The 16574-nt window shown below is 54.3% G+C and overlaps 1 protein-coding gene across 1 annotated transcript; it reads left to right on the top strand.

Moving 5' to 3' along the window:
* Nucleotides 1–821: 821 nt before the first annotated feature.
* Nucleotides 822–15996, top strand: LOC120906425 (pollen-specific leucine-rich repeat extensin-like protein 1). The gene is made up of 3 exons (XM_040318095.1): nucleotides 822–1029; nucleotides 2308–2840; nucleotides 13254–15996. Exons 2-3 carry the CDS (start codon nucleotides 2823–2825, stop codon nucleotides 15057–15059), a joined length of 1824 nt encoding a protein of 607 aa, XP_040174029.1. The 5' UTR covers nucleotides 822–1029; nucleotides 2308–2822; the 3' UTR covers nucleotides 15060–15996.
* The last annotated feature ends 578 nt before the right edge of the window (nucleotides 15997–16574 follow it).

Raw genomic sequence — 16574 nt, 5'->3', positions numbered from 1 at the left:
CTCGTGGAGTATTGCTAGGTTCTGGAACCGGTTTGCAAGAAATTTTGTACGCCTCCTTCTCTCTGTGCACTCTAGACACTCTAGGTCGTTGTGTGCGGTGTGAAGATACGATTTCCCGCCAGCAGATCATCTGGGAGCTGATCGCAGAAACCTCCAAACGTGAGACCCTAGAAGTGCATCCCGCGAGACCCGAAAAGAAAAGCAAAAAGCACAAAAAGAGCGCAGGGTCGCAGGGAAACTTTTTGCAGCACCCACCCCAATGGCAGGACAGTGCCACGGTGTGTGTGTGTGTGTGTGTGGAGTTTTGCGGCGCATATGGGCTGTGTGGGTAACGCCGCGATCCGCTTCTTTCATCTGTCAACTCCAAGAGTGTTGCCTCCCGAAACGGTTCGTTCTCCTCCCAGTGTTTCGCCCACTTGCTACAAAAGCCACAGCTGGGTACCGTACAGTTCGAACCGTCCCCTCACCCTCATCCTCTTTCTCACCCCCTTTGTCTTACTGCACCCTGGGATCACGACATTTTGTCCGCACGGGTCTCTCTGTTTCGCACGCTCTTTCTTCTCCACTTCTCGCTCTCGCTCGGGCCCCATTTGCTCTCACACCCCTCGGTGTGGAAGGGTGGTTTAAGCGTCGTTTCTCCATCCCCCACCCCGTTCGGCCGTCCGTCCGTCTCGATCATCAAGGGGTAGACCCCCCCTCCCCCCACAACTCACCGATCCCCAGATCCGCCCCAGGTGCGGTGGCTTAATTCCCCTTCTGCAGCGCATTCGCGCGTCTGCTGCGAGGGCTTCGGGGCGGGTGAATGTTATAAAATACAGTGGCGCTGGTAGCGTTCGATACCATTTTGCAAAGACACGTTCCCCGGTGCAGACTAGGGGCCCGCAGCCCGAACAACCAGAACAACTAAAAAACATACCTCCGAACGAACCCAAACCAAAACACTACACCATAGCGATCCGATCCAGAGGTCTTCCGAGTGTACGGTAGTTCCTTCACCGTCCGATCCCGTGCCAGCGTCCAGTGTGCAGTGTAAGTGTGGAGTGAATATGTGCTTCAAAGACAATTGGCATTCTGTGCTTTATTTGAACTGCAAAAACGGATCTTACGTGTTTGGTTACGAATACAGTGCTTGTGGAGTTCGGAAACCCCAGCTACGAAGTTTTTGAAGATCCACACGAACTTCCCGCTGGGAGGTAATGTGTGGGAGTAGATAGAGGACACTTGGGAATAACCTCTCCAGAAGAAATAACAGAAATCTGGTCATGCTTCGTGAAGATCTCTTAGGGTTTAGGATCGCTCCAACAACATTCAAAGATCTTTTAGATTCGAAAACGTGTGATGGTTGAGTTACCTTTTTCTCTTCAAAGTCCTGTTCAAACGTTCATATCTGCGTGTTTGTATGTGTGTGTATGTGTGTGAATGTGTCTCTCGGTGTATGTGCACCCCCGAAGTCATATGTGTGTATGTGTATAGCCAACGTTGTTGTACGTCGTATTACCATCACACGCCATCCTGCTTCCTCGATAAAATGCCAACCGGCCAACTCCACTGGCAAGAGCACACCGTCTCTTTTCCGCCAGGCGGGCGCACCATCAACACACAGCTTCTGTGGGGAGAATCCCACCGACCGGTGGAGGGGAATGGGGATGGTCTTTGATGTGTCTTTGGTCTCCGGCTCCGGCATCGGGAAAATTGAACTGGAACGGAATGGAAGTAGAAAGTAAAAGTACCGCTCCAGCAACCCCGCCCCCCCCTCCCCTCCACGCACTACTCCCCGAGCGGGGTGCACTGACGGAATGGGGGAGAAAAAGAAAAAAAAAACACACACACATACACAACAACAAAGCGTCGGCGAACGGGAAAAGTGGCCACGCGTGCCCGGAATCGAAATGCTGCTCCCCGTCCAGGGGTTTGGATTCTAGTTTGTTCGGGGCGGGTTGCCGACGATCGGTAGCCATCCTAAATTTCACTTTTATTGATGCGCCGGCTCGAAGCGGATCCAAATGTTGGGCCAGCCATAGATTTTGGGCGGATTTTTAGAAAGTTGGGTGCCCTTCCTAATTTTCGCCCATCCCGAAGTCTTCAGCCCTTGAAATACGTTTAAAGATTCGATTTTTAGTTTATGTCAATAGTAATCGGGACGCATCATTTCCATACTGAACGATCAGCATTTTTCTTTCGCTCGTAAAAAAAAACCTGCAGAGAGGTACACCGTATCCGTGTATCCCCCCACATACGTTTTAGCTCGGTCAAATGCCTTCTCTAATCCAACTCTTCTTTTCCTGCCCCTTTTTTTCTTTTCCACAGTGCAAATTACGGCAAGCGTAATCGACGTGTGCGCATTTGCGTGTTTGAGTAGTGAGTCGGACCTTTGTAGAGGCGAGTGTGTGAGTGTGTGTTTGTGTCTGTGTGCGGAAGTAACGCGCGAACAGCACCAGCCGTTTTTACAAGCAACACTAGAGCTTAGAACTAGAGCGGAGAAAGAGAGCGTGTGTGACTGTGTGCGCGCGCACACACACATTCGGTTGTGTGTTTGTTTGTTTTTTGTTTGTCTCGGTGCACGTTTCCTAGTGTAAAGGCGAGTGTTCCGCAAAGCAAAACTCTATCCCGGAAAGCGTACGGTGGAGGTGTGTGAGACCAGACCTGAGAGTCTGTTGAACCTGCCCGAAAGATAAGCCTTTCCCACACGATCAAATCGATCTGCGCGCACACATCCGGCCATACGGAAGAAGCGATCATCTATCAGCCCCAGGGAGTCCCAGGAGAAAGGAATAGTAGAGAGTAGTAACCTACTACACAAAAAAAACATACACAACGACACAATGCGTTTGCAAGGAACGGTAAGTAAAAACACACAACACAACCCACGGTTCGGTGTGTGAGGGGAGATAAATTATCATTCTCTCGTGCGCTTGAACTCTTACTCAATATATTCGGTAATTAGATTTGAACTCGCGCAAGCGACGATTACCACGGGGCGTCTAGCGTTAAGCGATGGGACCACGGCGACAGAGCTGACGGTGTGTCGTTAAAAGCTCCATATCAATGAAAGCAACGATCACTCCCCGTGCGCACAGGTTTCGTTCTCCTTGAGCGCACTGGAACGACTTTCTCGTGCGATAAGCGCAAGATTATGCCAAGGACGCGCGAAACTAGATCTGGTAGGCTCCTTTCACTCTGGTGGGTCATTTCTTCTCCATTATCGAGCGTTCGCGCGTGTGTTTGAAAGAAAGGAAAACAACGGCAACAACTCGAGGGGCCCCTGTGGGCAAGTGGCACAGTTTCAACCGAGACTTGCCGGGCCCGAGCCCGCCAACAGCAGCACCTTCCTCACTCTGCCTCCGCTGGTCACACACGCGGACAGGGGTTGTTGTTGTTGCTCCGCATGCCGCCCCGCGATTCGCGGTGCAATCGGGCCGAGAATAACAAGAGCAGACCACCTCTTCTCACCTCTCCCACCTCCCGTTTTTTTGCAACCAAACAAGCAAACTAGTTTTTTGGACCTCCCCGTCTTTCGCACGAGTATGGAGTGATATCGACCACTTTGCCGTCGCCGTTAATTGCCGCACTTCTTTATGTAACTTATGCTTTGATTCGGCCCTCCTTCCCCTCCGGTCGGTCCGGCATGCCTTATTCGATCGATGGCAATTGCATCATACAATTGCGTGCCATGACGCAAGCTACTTCCCACCTTTTCCACCCGCCTTACCCGGGGCAAGAGTAGAAGCGGGTGGTTGTTTTAGTTTGTTGTACTTTTACTACATCCCACTACGCTACAGCGTTCGTCCGCTAAGTAGGGTAATAAAGCGGGGGTTTGCATTACACTTTCGAGGGTTTTCAGCTACACAGCTACTGTTGAGGTCCTTTAGCGTTCGATCTGCTCCGAAAACGGTAGACAGAAGCGAATATTTCGGACATCTTTCTGGCCAATCCAAAGTTTGGTTTGATGCACATGCACACTTAGGTGAAGCTGATGATCAGCTTGCGCTTAGTCCTCTCTGTAGCAGCCTGGCTAATAAGAGCATCGTAGACAAACTCCCCCCAAAACTGCTCTGAGTCTGAAGGACAGCGGTGTGAGAGGGGGAAAAATACATAGCTTGCAGGCGGCCGGGTTCGCACATTTCTTCACACGGCTGACCTTTGCCGCCGTGAAGATGCTCCCTGTCAGATTCTATCTGGAGGTCTCCCACACCGGACGCCCCGGGGCAGGTGGGCTGCGTGGCGATCGCCAGCCAAATGCCGACAAATTCGGCACCGTGAGAACCCGTCGCTTGCACGGTTGGTGTGCCGGCTCATGCCTGTCATCTGCTCGGTGACGATAACATATGCGCGGCGCGATATGTGAGACATTGTCTCTCGGGCGTCCCTGCACTGTATCGTTTGTCTGCAAAGGGGAATGTGGACTGTGCGCACAGTGCGGATGCAATCAGCGTCTTGATTGCGATTGCCCTGCGACACACGGCGATGAAGATGAGCCGACAAAGCAAAGAAAAACAGATAGCCCAAACAAAATACACACACACACACACAGTGACACCGTGACAGTGCTGGGAGGTTCAGTGACGGGGGGTTCACAGCCACTACAAGCGCTTGTACAAGTGCACCCTCACGTGCGGGAGTAGCAGGGGGGAATGGATACGACCAAAGCCTTCGAAACCCGTGAGAATATGTTGTACAGTTTGGCGCGACCCGCTCGCAGACCTCTCTGGCGCTTCTTCCCACAGTATAACGCAGCATAAAAAAAAGCATAACATGCCGTGGCGAAGGTGTGTGTCGCTTTTGCCCCGGGAGAGAGCGAGAGAGAGAGAGAGGTAGAGATAGAGCGGGTAGGAGAAGCGTTGTGATGAGAACGGATCATCGGCAGGCGCACCAGCAGCCAATAATGGCATCGTTGTTGCGCGAGACATCGACCGACCCGTTCCCTTCAGGTGCCGCAGGTTCACGTGCACCGACCGCACCGAGTGGCTGTGGTCGCTGTGGTTAAGACCATGCGATGGATCCCCCTCGGATCGAAGCTCTTCCCCAAAACTCACCCCAAGTTGGGCTCGAAGATGACAACCGAGCGCACAAAACGCACATGTTATTAAATCAAAGATGGACTCACACCACTCGTCTGTGCGACTGTGTGACTGTGTGTGTGTGTAAAAGTGAAGGTTTTCCATTGGAGAGACGAACCATGGCGTACCGAAGACATTCCGCTTTGGGCACCGGGCGAAAAGGAAGGCAACCTGCGTTCAACGAACTTTTAGCCGTAAGATAATTATGCCGAAAAACAAGGATACGGAGCGGGGATGCGGGGGCGAACTCTTCGGGCAGCTGCCAAGTAGCACGGTCGCCTAAAACCGTTTGATCGATCGATCGTAGCGTAGAGTGGATGATGCGGGTTATTGGGACCGAGTGCGAATAGTTTTCGCTTGCCGGGGTTAAGATCGTGCCCTGCTTATCTCCAGCTTGTGAAGGCGAAAAAAAGTGTGAGGCAATGCGAGAAAGAGAGAGATAGAGAGAGAGAGAGTCTCGCTAGCCGTTGCGTGATCGAGTCGTGCTCGGTGGTTCCCGATCCCGAAATAGCTTCTCGCGACGCTCGAATTCCTGTTTAGTGCGCGGGTGTCACATCCTCCAGGTGGCAGTATTGTAAGCGTCACTAGAGCAAGAACCATAGACGCTCGAAAATGTTTCTAAGTGTATGTGTGTGTGTGTGGGAGCTATACTTTCGTGCTTGAATTAGAGGCTGCATGAATGCTGAATAAGCGCGCGGGCGTTACGTAACGCTTTAGCCGTGATGTAGTGCGCGCTTGTTCATTGCTCGTTCGAACTCGTGTCCTGCCATCTTCATATGGGAACGGTTTATATGTGTGTAAACCGGAATGTGTGAAGGCGAGTGGCAAAAAAAAAATGAAGCCATTAGCTCATAACTCACAGACACACGCGGCGACAAAAGAAAGATTTTCGAACTGTTTTGCAGCCGTTATGGCGGCCGGTTGGGTCTAGCAAAACAGGTCGAAAAACAAGTATTGCACGCTCACGCTCATACACAAGATTGTATGTATTGTATTGTGGATTGTGTGTATCTCTCTGTGTGTGTGTTGTCCGTTCGAAATTCGGCGTCCCACGCGGCACGCTTATCTTGCCCAATCGTGTCTATTGCTTTTGCCCGCCAAGGTTCGCAGAATTTGGGCAATGGGCGACCAAAATGGAGACGCGAATTTGTGTTCGGGAAAATTCTCACACCCCCTCCCATCCCCCCCAAAACAAAGGGTCAGTTACCCGACCGCAACTACAAGGGGTCGCACCTCGGCGAGGCGTCGATGTGTGAACGTCTTTGTGCGTTGGCCTTGCAGGCGCGCGCGCGCGCGTTTCGCTGCTGCGTTCCCATGGCTTTTGGGATGCAATTAGGTGGTTTTCGCAAACGCGCTTCACCCTGAATGCCCGCGCAAGATGTAGGCCCGAAATGCGTTGCGTTTATTTTGAGTGCAGAAGCTATGTGGCTCGTAGTGGCAAACCGAGCTACATTTTCGCGCTTGTGAGCAGCCGGAAATGCTCGAGCAGCAACCGAATCGCGGTAGGCGCTGTGTCGCACTTGAACATTCCCTTCGCGGGCGCTTTGCGGCAGAAACATGTTTCGCATGCAGCCTTTGGTGCGGCGTATTGGAACGAGTTTCCACAGCTTGCTGTTGCAGCAGCACAGCAGTCTGCATTACTGTCCCGGGAGGGCACGCGTGTAGGGAAAAACAGGGCGCATCTTTCTGATTACCTCCAGCACGGCACACAAAACTCACCCCCAGCGTTCAGCCATTATCGCATCCGCCTCGGACTTGACCGTGAAGATCGCGAAAAGGGAAAGTATTTCACACAGGCTGTAAAGGCACTCGTCAAGCGGCGGGAGGTAGCGTAACCTCGGCTGCGGTGAGAGATAATGAGGTTTTTTCCTCCTCACATTCCTCCTCCCCCTTCGTTCCGCTTCCGCTCAGCCCAACAAGCAAGCTAACGAAGAAGCGCGTGCAATGCCCGCGCGAGTAACGGGACACGCGTAACGGACGGACATGCGGTGGTAGTGCTTTGAAAGTGAATCTCGACAGGCGGCAACAAGCAACGTCATCGAGCAATGTGTCCACTACCTGCAGCGTGTTTGTTTGTGTTTGTTTGTCGCCTTTAAAGGCCGCCAGCAGCATGTGAACTCGATCGAAATGGAGCAAGCAAATGAACGATTGCGTCGTTACCTCGCACATTTGCTGCCGAGAAATTGGACGCCTCTTGTGTGCGTCTTTGTTTTCCCACTTTTTGACGGCCGCCATCTTTGCCTCATCTGCACCGGCGTGTGCAGCCGACAGCTCCGATGGTTTTTGGAGCGTAACGGTCTCGTAAAGGTCTCCCCGTATGCGGATCGATTTTCAAGCCCGATGTGCGGATCTGCGCCAGCGGTCACCCTTTCAATCTGGGGCAGCTGGACATTCTTAGCTTCCCCCGTTTGTGGACGTGGTGGATGCGAAATGTCAAGGACCATGCGGACCATGCATGGGGTGTTCTTGGGGTCGAAAGCCGTTCGGGTCGGAGAAGCACGCGAGAAGGACGGAATTTGTTTGGTTGAGAGGTTCCACACACACACACACACACACACAGACACACACAATTGATTGTTTCGGTGCACAAATTACCGTGCCAACGAAGGATGGGGAGCTGAGGGGTGAGGGTTGCAAGCAAGCAAGATTTACTACCTTTTTGCGGTAGAGCGTTCGGATGGGGGAGTAGGGTGAGTCCGCTTTTAATTACCGTTCCAGCAGCCGTTTGCAGGAATATTATTGAACTGCTCGGGAGTTCCCTCCCCCTGCCACCCACACGGACGCCATCTTGATTTACCACCAGGTCGGGTGTACCGTCTCCCGGGGCGCACGACAAACGCCGAACGGCGATAAATCTTGAGCAAAACAAAAGCAACCAATCCAATCCGTTGGTTGGTGCTCGGTTTTTCGGCAGACGGCGAACCTTTTTCGCAGGGCAGCACCGACCCGACCCGAGCGCACGGCGCATACCGAGCACGACGTTCGCAAAATTTGTTGGCGATTTGTGCTCAAGAGTGCTCCCCGCCGCTTGCCTGTTGTTTGCCGAGGCATAAACCACTTTATGGGCTACCGGACCTCGGCCACTGGACCGCTGCCAGCCCTCGCTGCGCACGAGCTGGATGGAAAATTCAATTAAAAAGGAGAGACGAACCATGGCGTACCGAAGACATTCCGCTTTGGGCACCGGGCGAAAAGGAAGGCAACCTGCGTTCAACGAACTTTTAGCCGTAAGATAATTATGCCGAAAAACAAGGATACGGAGCGGGGATGCGGGGGCGAACTCTTCGGGCAGCTGCCAAGTAGCACGGTCGCCTAAAACCGTTTGATCGATCGATCGTAGCGTAGAGTGGATGATGCGGGTTATTGGGACCGAGTGCGAATAGTTTTCGCTTGCCGGGGTTAAGATCGTGCCCTGCTTATCTCCAGCTTGTGAAGGCGAAAAAAAGTGTGAGGCAATGCGAGAAAGAGAGAGATAGAGAGAGAGAGAGTCTCGCTAGCCGTTGCGTGATCGAGTCGTGCTCGGTGGTTCCCGATCCCGAAATAGCTTCTCGCGACGCTCGAATTCCTGTTTAGTGCGCGGGTGTCACATCCTCCAGGTGGCAGTATTGTAAGCGTCACTAGAGCAAGAACCATAGACGCTCGAAAATGTTTCTAAGTGTATGTGTGTGTGTGTGGGAGCTATACTTTCGTGCTTGAATTAGAGGCTGCATGAATGCTGAATAAGCGCGCGGGCGTTACGTAACGCTTTAGCCGTGATGTAGTGCGCGCTTGTTCATTGCTCGTTCGAACTCGTGTCCTGCCATCTTCATATGGGAACGGTTTATATGTGTGTAAACCGGAATGTGTGAAGGCGAGTGGCAAAAAAAAAATGAAGCCATTAGCTCATAACTCACAGACACACGCGGCGACAAAAGAAAGATTTTCGAACTGTTTTGCAGCCGTTATGGCGGCCGGTTGGGTCTAGCAAAACAGGTCGAAAAACAAGTATTGCACGCTCACGCTCATACACAAGATTGTATGTATTGTATTGTGGATTGTGTGTATCTCTCTGTGTGTGTGTTGTCCGTTCGAAATTCGGCGTCCCACGCGGCACGCTTATCTTGCCCAATCGTGTCTATTGCTTTTGCCCGCCAAGGTTCGCAGAATTTGGGCAATGGGCGACCAAAATGGAGACGCGAATTTGTGTTCGGGAAAATTCTCACACCCCCTCCCATCCCCCCCAAAACAAAGGGTCAGTTACCCGACCGCAACTACAAGGGGTCGCACCTCGGCGAGGCGTCGATGTGTGAACGTCTTTGTGCGTTGGCCTTGCAGGCGCGCGCGCGCGCGTTTCGCTGCTGCGTTCCCATGGCTTTTGGGATGCAATTAGGTGGTTTTCGCAAACGCGCTTCACCCTGAATGCCCGCGCAAGATGTAGGCCCGAAATGCGTTGCGTTTATTTTGAGTGCAGAAGCTATGTGGCTCGTAGTGGCAAACCGAGCTACATTTTCGCGCTTGTGAGCAGCCGGAAATGCTCGAGCAGCAACCGAATCGCGGTAGGCGCTGTGTCGCACTTGAACATTCCCTTCGCGGGCGCTTTGCGGCAGAAACATGTTTCGCATGCAGCCTTTGGTGCGGCGTATTGGAACGAGTTTCCACAGCTTGCTGTTGCAGCAGCACAGCAGTCTGCATTACTGTCCCGGGAGGGCACGCGTGTAGGGAAAAACAGGGCGCATCTTTCTGATTACCTCCAGCACGGCACACAAAACTCACCCCCAGCGTTCAGCCATTATCGCATCCGCCTCGGACTTGACCGTGAAGATCGCGAAAAGGGAAAGTATTTCACACAGGCTGTAAAGGCACTCGTCAAGCGGCGGGAGGTAGCGTAACCTCGGCTGCGGTGAGAGATAATGAGGTTTTTTCCTCCTCACATTCCTCCTCCCCCTTCGTTCCGCTTCCGCTCAGCCCAACAAGCAAGCTAACGAAGAAGCGCGTGCAATGCCCGCGCGAGTAACGGGACACGCGTAACGGACGGACATGCGGTGGTAGTGCTTTGAAAGTGAATCTCGACAGGCGGCAACAAGCAACGTCATCGAGCAATGTGTCCACTACCTGCAGCGTGTTTGTTTGTGTTTGTTTGTCGCCTTTAAAGGCCGCCAGCAGCATGTGAACTCGATCGAAATGGAGCAAGCAAATGAACGATTGCGTCGTTACCTCGCACATTTGCTGCCGAGAAATTGGACGCCTCTTGTGTGCGTCTTTGTTTTCCCACTTTTTGACGGCCGCCATCTTTGCCTCATCTGCACCGGCGTGTGCAGCCGACAGCTCCGATGGTTTTTGGAGCGTAACGGTCTCGTAAAGGTCTCCCCGTATGCGGATCGATTTTCAAGCCCGATGTGCGGATCTGCGCCAGCGGTCACCCTTTCAATCTGGGGCAGCTGGACATTCTTAGCTTCCCCCGTTTGTGGACGTGGTGGATGCGAAATGTCAAGGACCATGCGGACCATGCATGGGGTGTTCTTGGGGTCGAAAGCCGTTCGGGTCGGAGAAGCACGCGAGAAGGACGGAATTTGTTTGGTTGAGAGGTTCCACACACACACACACACACACACAGACACACACAATTGATTGTTTCGGTGCACAAATTACCGTGCCAACGAAGGATGGGGAGCTGAGGGGTGAGGGTTGCAAGCAAGCAAGATTTACTACCTTTTGCGGTAGAGCGTTCGGATGGGGGAGTAGGGTGAGTCCGCTTTTAATTACCGTTCCAGCAGCCGTTTGCAGGAATATTATTGAACTGCTCGGGAGTTCCCTCCCCCTGCCACCCACACGGACGCCATCTTGATTTACCACCAGGTCGGGTGTACCGTCTCCCGGGGCGCACGACAAACGCCGAACGGCGATAAATCTTGAGCAAAACAAAAGCAACCAATCCAATCCGTTGGTTGGTGCTCGGTTTTTCGGCAGACGGCGAACCTTTTTCGCAGGGCAGCACCGACCCGACCCGAGCGCACGGCGCATACCGAGCACGACGTTCGCAAAATTTGTTGGCGATTTGTGCTCAAGAGTGCTCCCCGCCGCTTGCCTGTTGTTTGCCGAGGCATAAACCACTTTATGGGCTACCGGACCTCGGCCACTGGACCGCTGCCAGCCCTCGCTGCGCACGAGCTGGATGGAAAATTCAATTAAAAACTGCCTGCCCCGTCCTGCCCCCCCCCCCCCCTCAAGAGATGCTGCCATCGGTGTGAGGCGCTGCATTAGGCCTAATTTAAATTGTGTTCCTCTCTGTGCCGGCCGTTCTCCCCTTTTTGGGGCGAAGCGGGAAGGGATCATAAAAATCGAATCCCAAATTGCTGCCGTCGAGACGCCCGATGCGCCCGGGAATGAATGCTCGTAAAGATGGATTGTTAATAATGTTTCGCATTTTGCTGCCGCGCCGAGAAGGTATGCGAGAAGATGAGCTGCAGTTTGGCATTTTCCGTAACATGACGTGCAATGGCTGGAAGGATGGAAATGGGTGCCAGAAAGTCACCCAGAAGCAAAAGGCAATAATCGTAGCCGACCGAGAAGGCATTTCAAGCTCTCCCTGCTCCCCCATTCCCGTAGCGTTCCAAATCGATAGTGCCAGAGCAATAAAATCACAATCGTCGCTGCAAATCGTTCTACCGATGCTTGGAATTGGAGTCCTCTCTCCTTCCTTCCACCACAAGCATCCTTTCACTCCTTTCTGGCTGGCAGGAGGGAAGTCATTGACGTACGAGCACTCCGATGCCGGAATCCGGAAGCAAAACCCCCTCTGGACGAGAGAGGCGCAAAGAAAGGAAGCGAACACGCGCGCCCTGTGTACTAATCTCCGCAGCACGGCGAGCGAGCGGAGACACGGGAAAGGTGTATAAACGAGGCGGGCGGGCACTTTGCAGCGGTGGTGGCATTCATCTCCATTAGTTCGATCGCTCAGGCTGCATAATTGCACCCCGAGCGCTTGCGAGCAGTTGCTGACAGCAGCAGCAGCAGCAGCGGCAACCACTTCAGCAACAGCAGCATGACGGGGACCGTTTTTGTGCCGCAAACGGCAACGCTTGCTATTAAGTCGCAACAGCCCATTAGCACTCGTAGCTAGCCCACCCACTCCCGTTTCCCTTCCCGTACCGTTTACGGGGGGGCCGTTTAATTCGCTTCAGTCACCCTTTTGTTTAGCCGTATTCCATTTTCCCCTGCTTTTTCCTGTGCTGGCTTCCCCATCTAAAGTGCCCGCCACCATCCCAGCACGTGTGTTTGATTTATTAATGAAAAGCAATTTCCACGGCAGCACCGCGTACAAAAACACTTTTTCCCTTGTTACTAGCCGTCAGCGAATGGTGGAAGTTTTCCTTGTACTCTTTGTACCTTCTATGGGCTGCGGGGAAGGAAGAAAAAAACCACGCCACACCAACGAAGCCCCCGAGTGAGGTGATTATTGCTGTCATGAACCACAATTTTCTCAAAGCGCGAAGGAAGCCGTGAGCAACAACGGGAAAACCGGGGGGGGGGGGGGGAATTTGCATTTTCTTTCTTTGCATCCCGAGCTGAAGATGCGGCCCCCCGGTTGGGAGTGTGTTTTTGCTCCCACACACTGCATCGCTTCCTCCCTCTACCCGCAGGGGCGATAAATTTCCATTTTCACTTTCTGTCCGTCGCCGGTCGGTTCGCTTGATGCAGGAAGTTAAATTTTAATTACGTTTGACGTTCCCCGTTTCCCCCCGGCACGTTCGCCGTTGGTTCGCTTTGTTTTTGCAAGCGGAGAAATGCAAACGAACTAATAAAAACGATCAAGCCCGTCACACGGAACGGACGAGCGTTGCGGTAATAAAGATTTATTTTAAGACACTCTATTACACGGCCGTTTTTTTGTAATGCACGGCCCATTGAGCAGTTGAGGCAAACCCTTTCAGTGCGATAGAATAATTGTTTATTACCATTTCTCCACCAACGCAACGGTAATCGTGAAAGGTGTCAGAGCGGTGGGATGAATATAAATTGCTCTTTTAACACAATGAGACGAGTCCAACCAGATAGTGCCATGCGTAGCGCTGGAACTCTGCATCACGATGATCCTGTGTTCGAATCTCGCGCGCGCTCGCTTGTGTTTGTGTACACATGTTCCGTTTTATTTTCTCCTGCAGTATGCAAATGCCCCTCTTATTAACTCTTCTCTTCCGCTTCTCCTCCTCCTCACAGTGGTTAACGTTGGCGTTCGGTTTGGTGGTGCTGGTGGCGTCCGGTGACGCACAGACGCGTCGACTGCGCGTTCGACCGCGCGTCCTAGCCGCCCCGTCCAGCGCCGAGTACGTGGACAGTGCGGAGGACGCCCAGCAGGACAACCGGCAGTACTATGCCGCGCCCCAGCGCGCCCAGGAGCGGCTCGGCGATGTGGTGCTGGTAGCGTCCTCGGACGAGGACTACGGTGGCGGCCAGTACGGTGCACCGGTGGCGGCTGCCCGGCCCCGTGCCGACCAGCAGCAGTACCAGCGGCCGGCGGCCAAGAGCACGACGGCCGCCCCGGTAGCCGCCCGCCAGAAGGCGCCGGCCAGCGAGTCTCGTGCCCCGCCGGTACAGACGATCCGCAACTACAGCAAGGTGAACGATGACGGCTCGTTCACGTTCGGGTACGAGGCCGCCGACGGCTCGTTCAAGGAGGAGACGCGCGGCACGGACTGCGTGGTGCGCGGCAAGTACGGCTACATCGACCCGGACGGTAACAAGCGCGAGTTCACGTACGTGTCCGGCAATCCGTGCGACCCGAACAACCCGGACGGCAGCGAGGAGGAGGAGAGCGACCGGGCCGAGGGTGGCCAGGAAGACTCGAACGAGAACGTGCCCCAGAACTACCCGGTACGCCGTCCGGTGCCCGTCGCCCGCCCGACACCGGCCGCCCCGGTCCGCCACCACTCGACGCCGGCCCCGGCACCGCGCCCCACCACCACCGTCTTCCAGAACGACTACCAGGACCGCCAGCGCCAGGAGCAGCAGTCGGCCGATGCCGAGGAGGAGGTGCAGATCGGCCAGCGCGGCTCGCCGCCCCGACCAGCCGCCCGTCCCTTCGCCGGTGCCGTCACGACCACGCAGCGCCCGCGCGTCCAGATCGTCAGCACGACGCCCAGCCCCACGCCCACCATCTTCCACAGTCCGGCCGCGCCGGCCGCGCCCCAGACCGTCCTGCCAGTGAACATTACGCCCAAGCCGGTGTACCGCGTCTCGCCCCTCCCAACGCAGCCAACGCTCGCCCCCACCACCTACCGGCCGACCTCCTCGCCCAGCACCCGCGGCCCGACCGGGTCGATCGATTTCGAGGCCGAGTTCAAGCGCTTCCAGGCCGACAACAAGCTGCCGAGCCCGCCGACACCGTCCACCGCACCGAGCGGTGGCAGCGCCCCCAAGCCGACCGGTTCGCCGTTCGGCCGCCCCGGACCGCAGCTGGCCGCCGGCAACCCGATCTACCAGTCGCAGCTCATCTTCGACCCGGCCTCCGGCCAGTACGACACCGCCCTGTACCAGCAGCTGCCCCAGAGCGACGGCGACTTCCAGCTGAACCACCGCATCCAGCCGTACGTGGCAGGACCGCAGCAGCATCAGCATCAGCACCATCAGCCGCAGCCGCAGCCGCAGCAGCAGCATCCGGGCGCCGGCCAGCTCGTGACGCTCGAGCAGCTCCAGCAGCAGTCGCCACTGTACCGGGCCCAGCCCAGCCCCCGGCCGGCGACCGTCCAGATCCCGCAGCAGCTCTACCAGAAGCAGCAGAACGAGCTGCAGTTCATCAACAGCCAGCAGCTGTTCGCCCAGCAGCTCGAGCTGCAGCAGAGCCAGCTGCGGGCCGACCGGCTCGAGGCGGCCAAGAAGGTGACGGTCGGCGGACCGCCGATGCACCGCTTCCAGCCCCAGCCCCAGCCCCAGCAGCAGTACTACTTCATCCAGCCCCAGGGTCCGCCCCAGGGCGCCCCCGGCCAGATCGACGCGTTCCTGCGGGGTCACAACATCGAGTACTAGCCGGGTTTTAGCCGTAGGCCGAAGCAACGCAGCGTTTCTCTTTTGTTTTTGCTACTAATGTGTGTATGTGTGTGTGTGTGTGTGCGGTCGTGTTGTTTTTTTTTATTATTATTTTATTTTCTCCCCACTCCCATTGCCTCTCCGCAACATTCGCGAAGCCATTCCAAGGTATTGCTGTACCTTTCATTAATTACTCACTCACAGCTTAGTTCTGCTCGTACTCATTCAGCTTCAGTGTTTATTTATCGACTTCTGCTTGCTTTCCTCCACTGTACTCGTTACATTTTCTTCTTTCTCTTTTTCCTGCATCTTCTGTGTACTTGCTGTATCTGTTGTAATTGTTTTATTTATTTCTTTCCATTCCCCTTTTCACGTTAGCTTACATTCATTCGTTTCCTTTTGTGTTGCTCTCTGTCTATATCTGTTGCTTTTCTTCCTTTTTCCCCCAAGCACACTACGCCACGCGTCCCTCTCTTTCTCTTTCGCTCTCTTGCTTTCTCTCAAGGACGCCTGCACCACCACGTGGTTTCCATGACTACTTCCCGATAACGTTTGATTTTCTGCTAAGTGAGACAAGTACGCGTAAGACTATTTTTACCCTACGTTAAGGACATTAAAGAATTTAGCTCTATATTGCTCACGATACCCCGTACTGCGCACACGGACTGCGACCGCCGGGCAGTAGGCGTCGGCCGCAGCCTTCCTGGGGCGGACCGGAAGAAGTTCGGCCGGTATAAAACTCAAAACACGAAACAAACCAACCCACGAGGGACGAGACGAGCTTGCGTGCAGGATTCGTTTTCGCTCTAAAAGTGCTCGAAAACTGCTCGAACGCTAGACCCTTCGGGTTACCAGTGTAACGCGCAACAAGCAAAGATAACCGACGACAGTACAGTAATGATATAAATAAAGAAAAACAAAAATCGTTCGAAACAAACCGTTCGCGTACAGAGAATAGTGAAAGAAACGCATTGGAGCTGCCCACAAACGAATCCGCCCAATCGAATCGGCCGTGTGCACTCGGACGCACTCAGCCGCGGCTATGGCCTTGGTGGTTTGTGGCCAGCTAGCGCCAAAAAAAAAAAAACGAGAGGGACCAGCAATTTTCTTCCACGACTTTTGTATGCAAGCATGCAACGCCCGCGAGTCACATTCGAGCCCGGATTGGATGGGCGTTGGCACAAAAAGACCGGCAAAAGAAGAAGAAGGAAGGTGCGAGTGGGCGGCAGTACCTTGGGTTGACCTTTGCGTTGGAGTGCCTTGCTGCTCGGGCTGTCGAGTGCTTCAAGTGCGCTCCCCCATCTAGGCCGGTGTAACGGTTGCGCTTTGTAACAAGAATGTAATAAATTTGTCGCTCCCGCGGTGCAAAGGTGACCCAGTGCGCGGCTGCACTTTGGAGGTCGTTAAAAATGGCGACCATGGCGAAGCGTTGGCAGTGAGTCACCCGGGCGGGCGGGCAGGCCGGCTGGCTGGCCGCAGCATGGTTAATTTCAGCGTGGAATGCGCCCGTCCAAT

This window comes from Anopheles arabiensis, chromosome X (assembly GCF_016920715.1).
Source record: "Anopheles arabiensis isolate DONGOLA chromosome X, AaraD3, whole genome shotgun sequence".
Classification (NCBI taxonomy): Eukaryota; Metazoa; Arthropoda; class Insecta; order Diptera; family Culicidae; genus Anopheles; species Anopheles arabiensis.
Note: the sequence above shows the minus strand (reverse complement) of the source record. Positions and strands in the feature narration are given on the sequence as shown.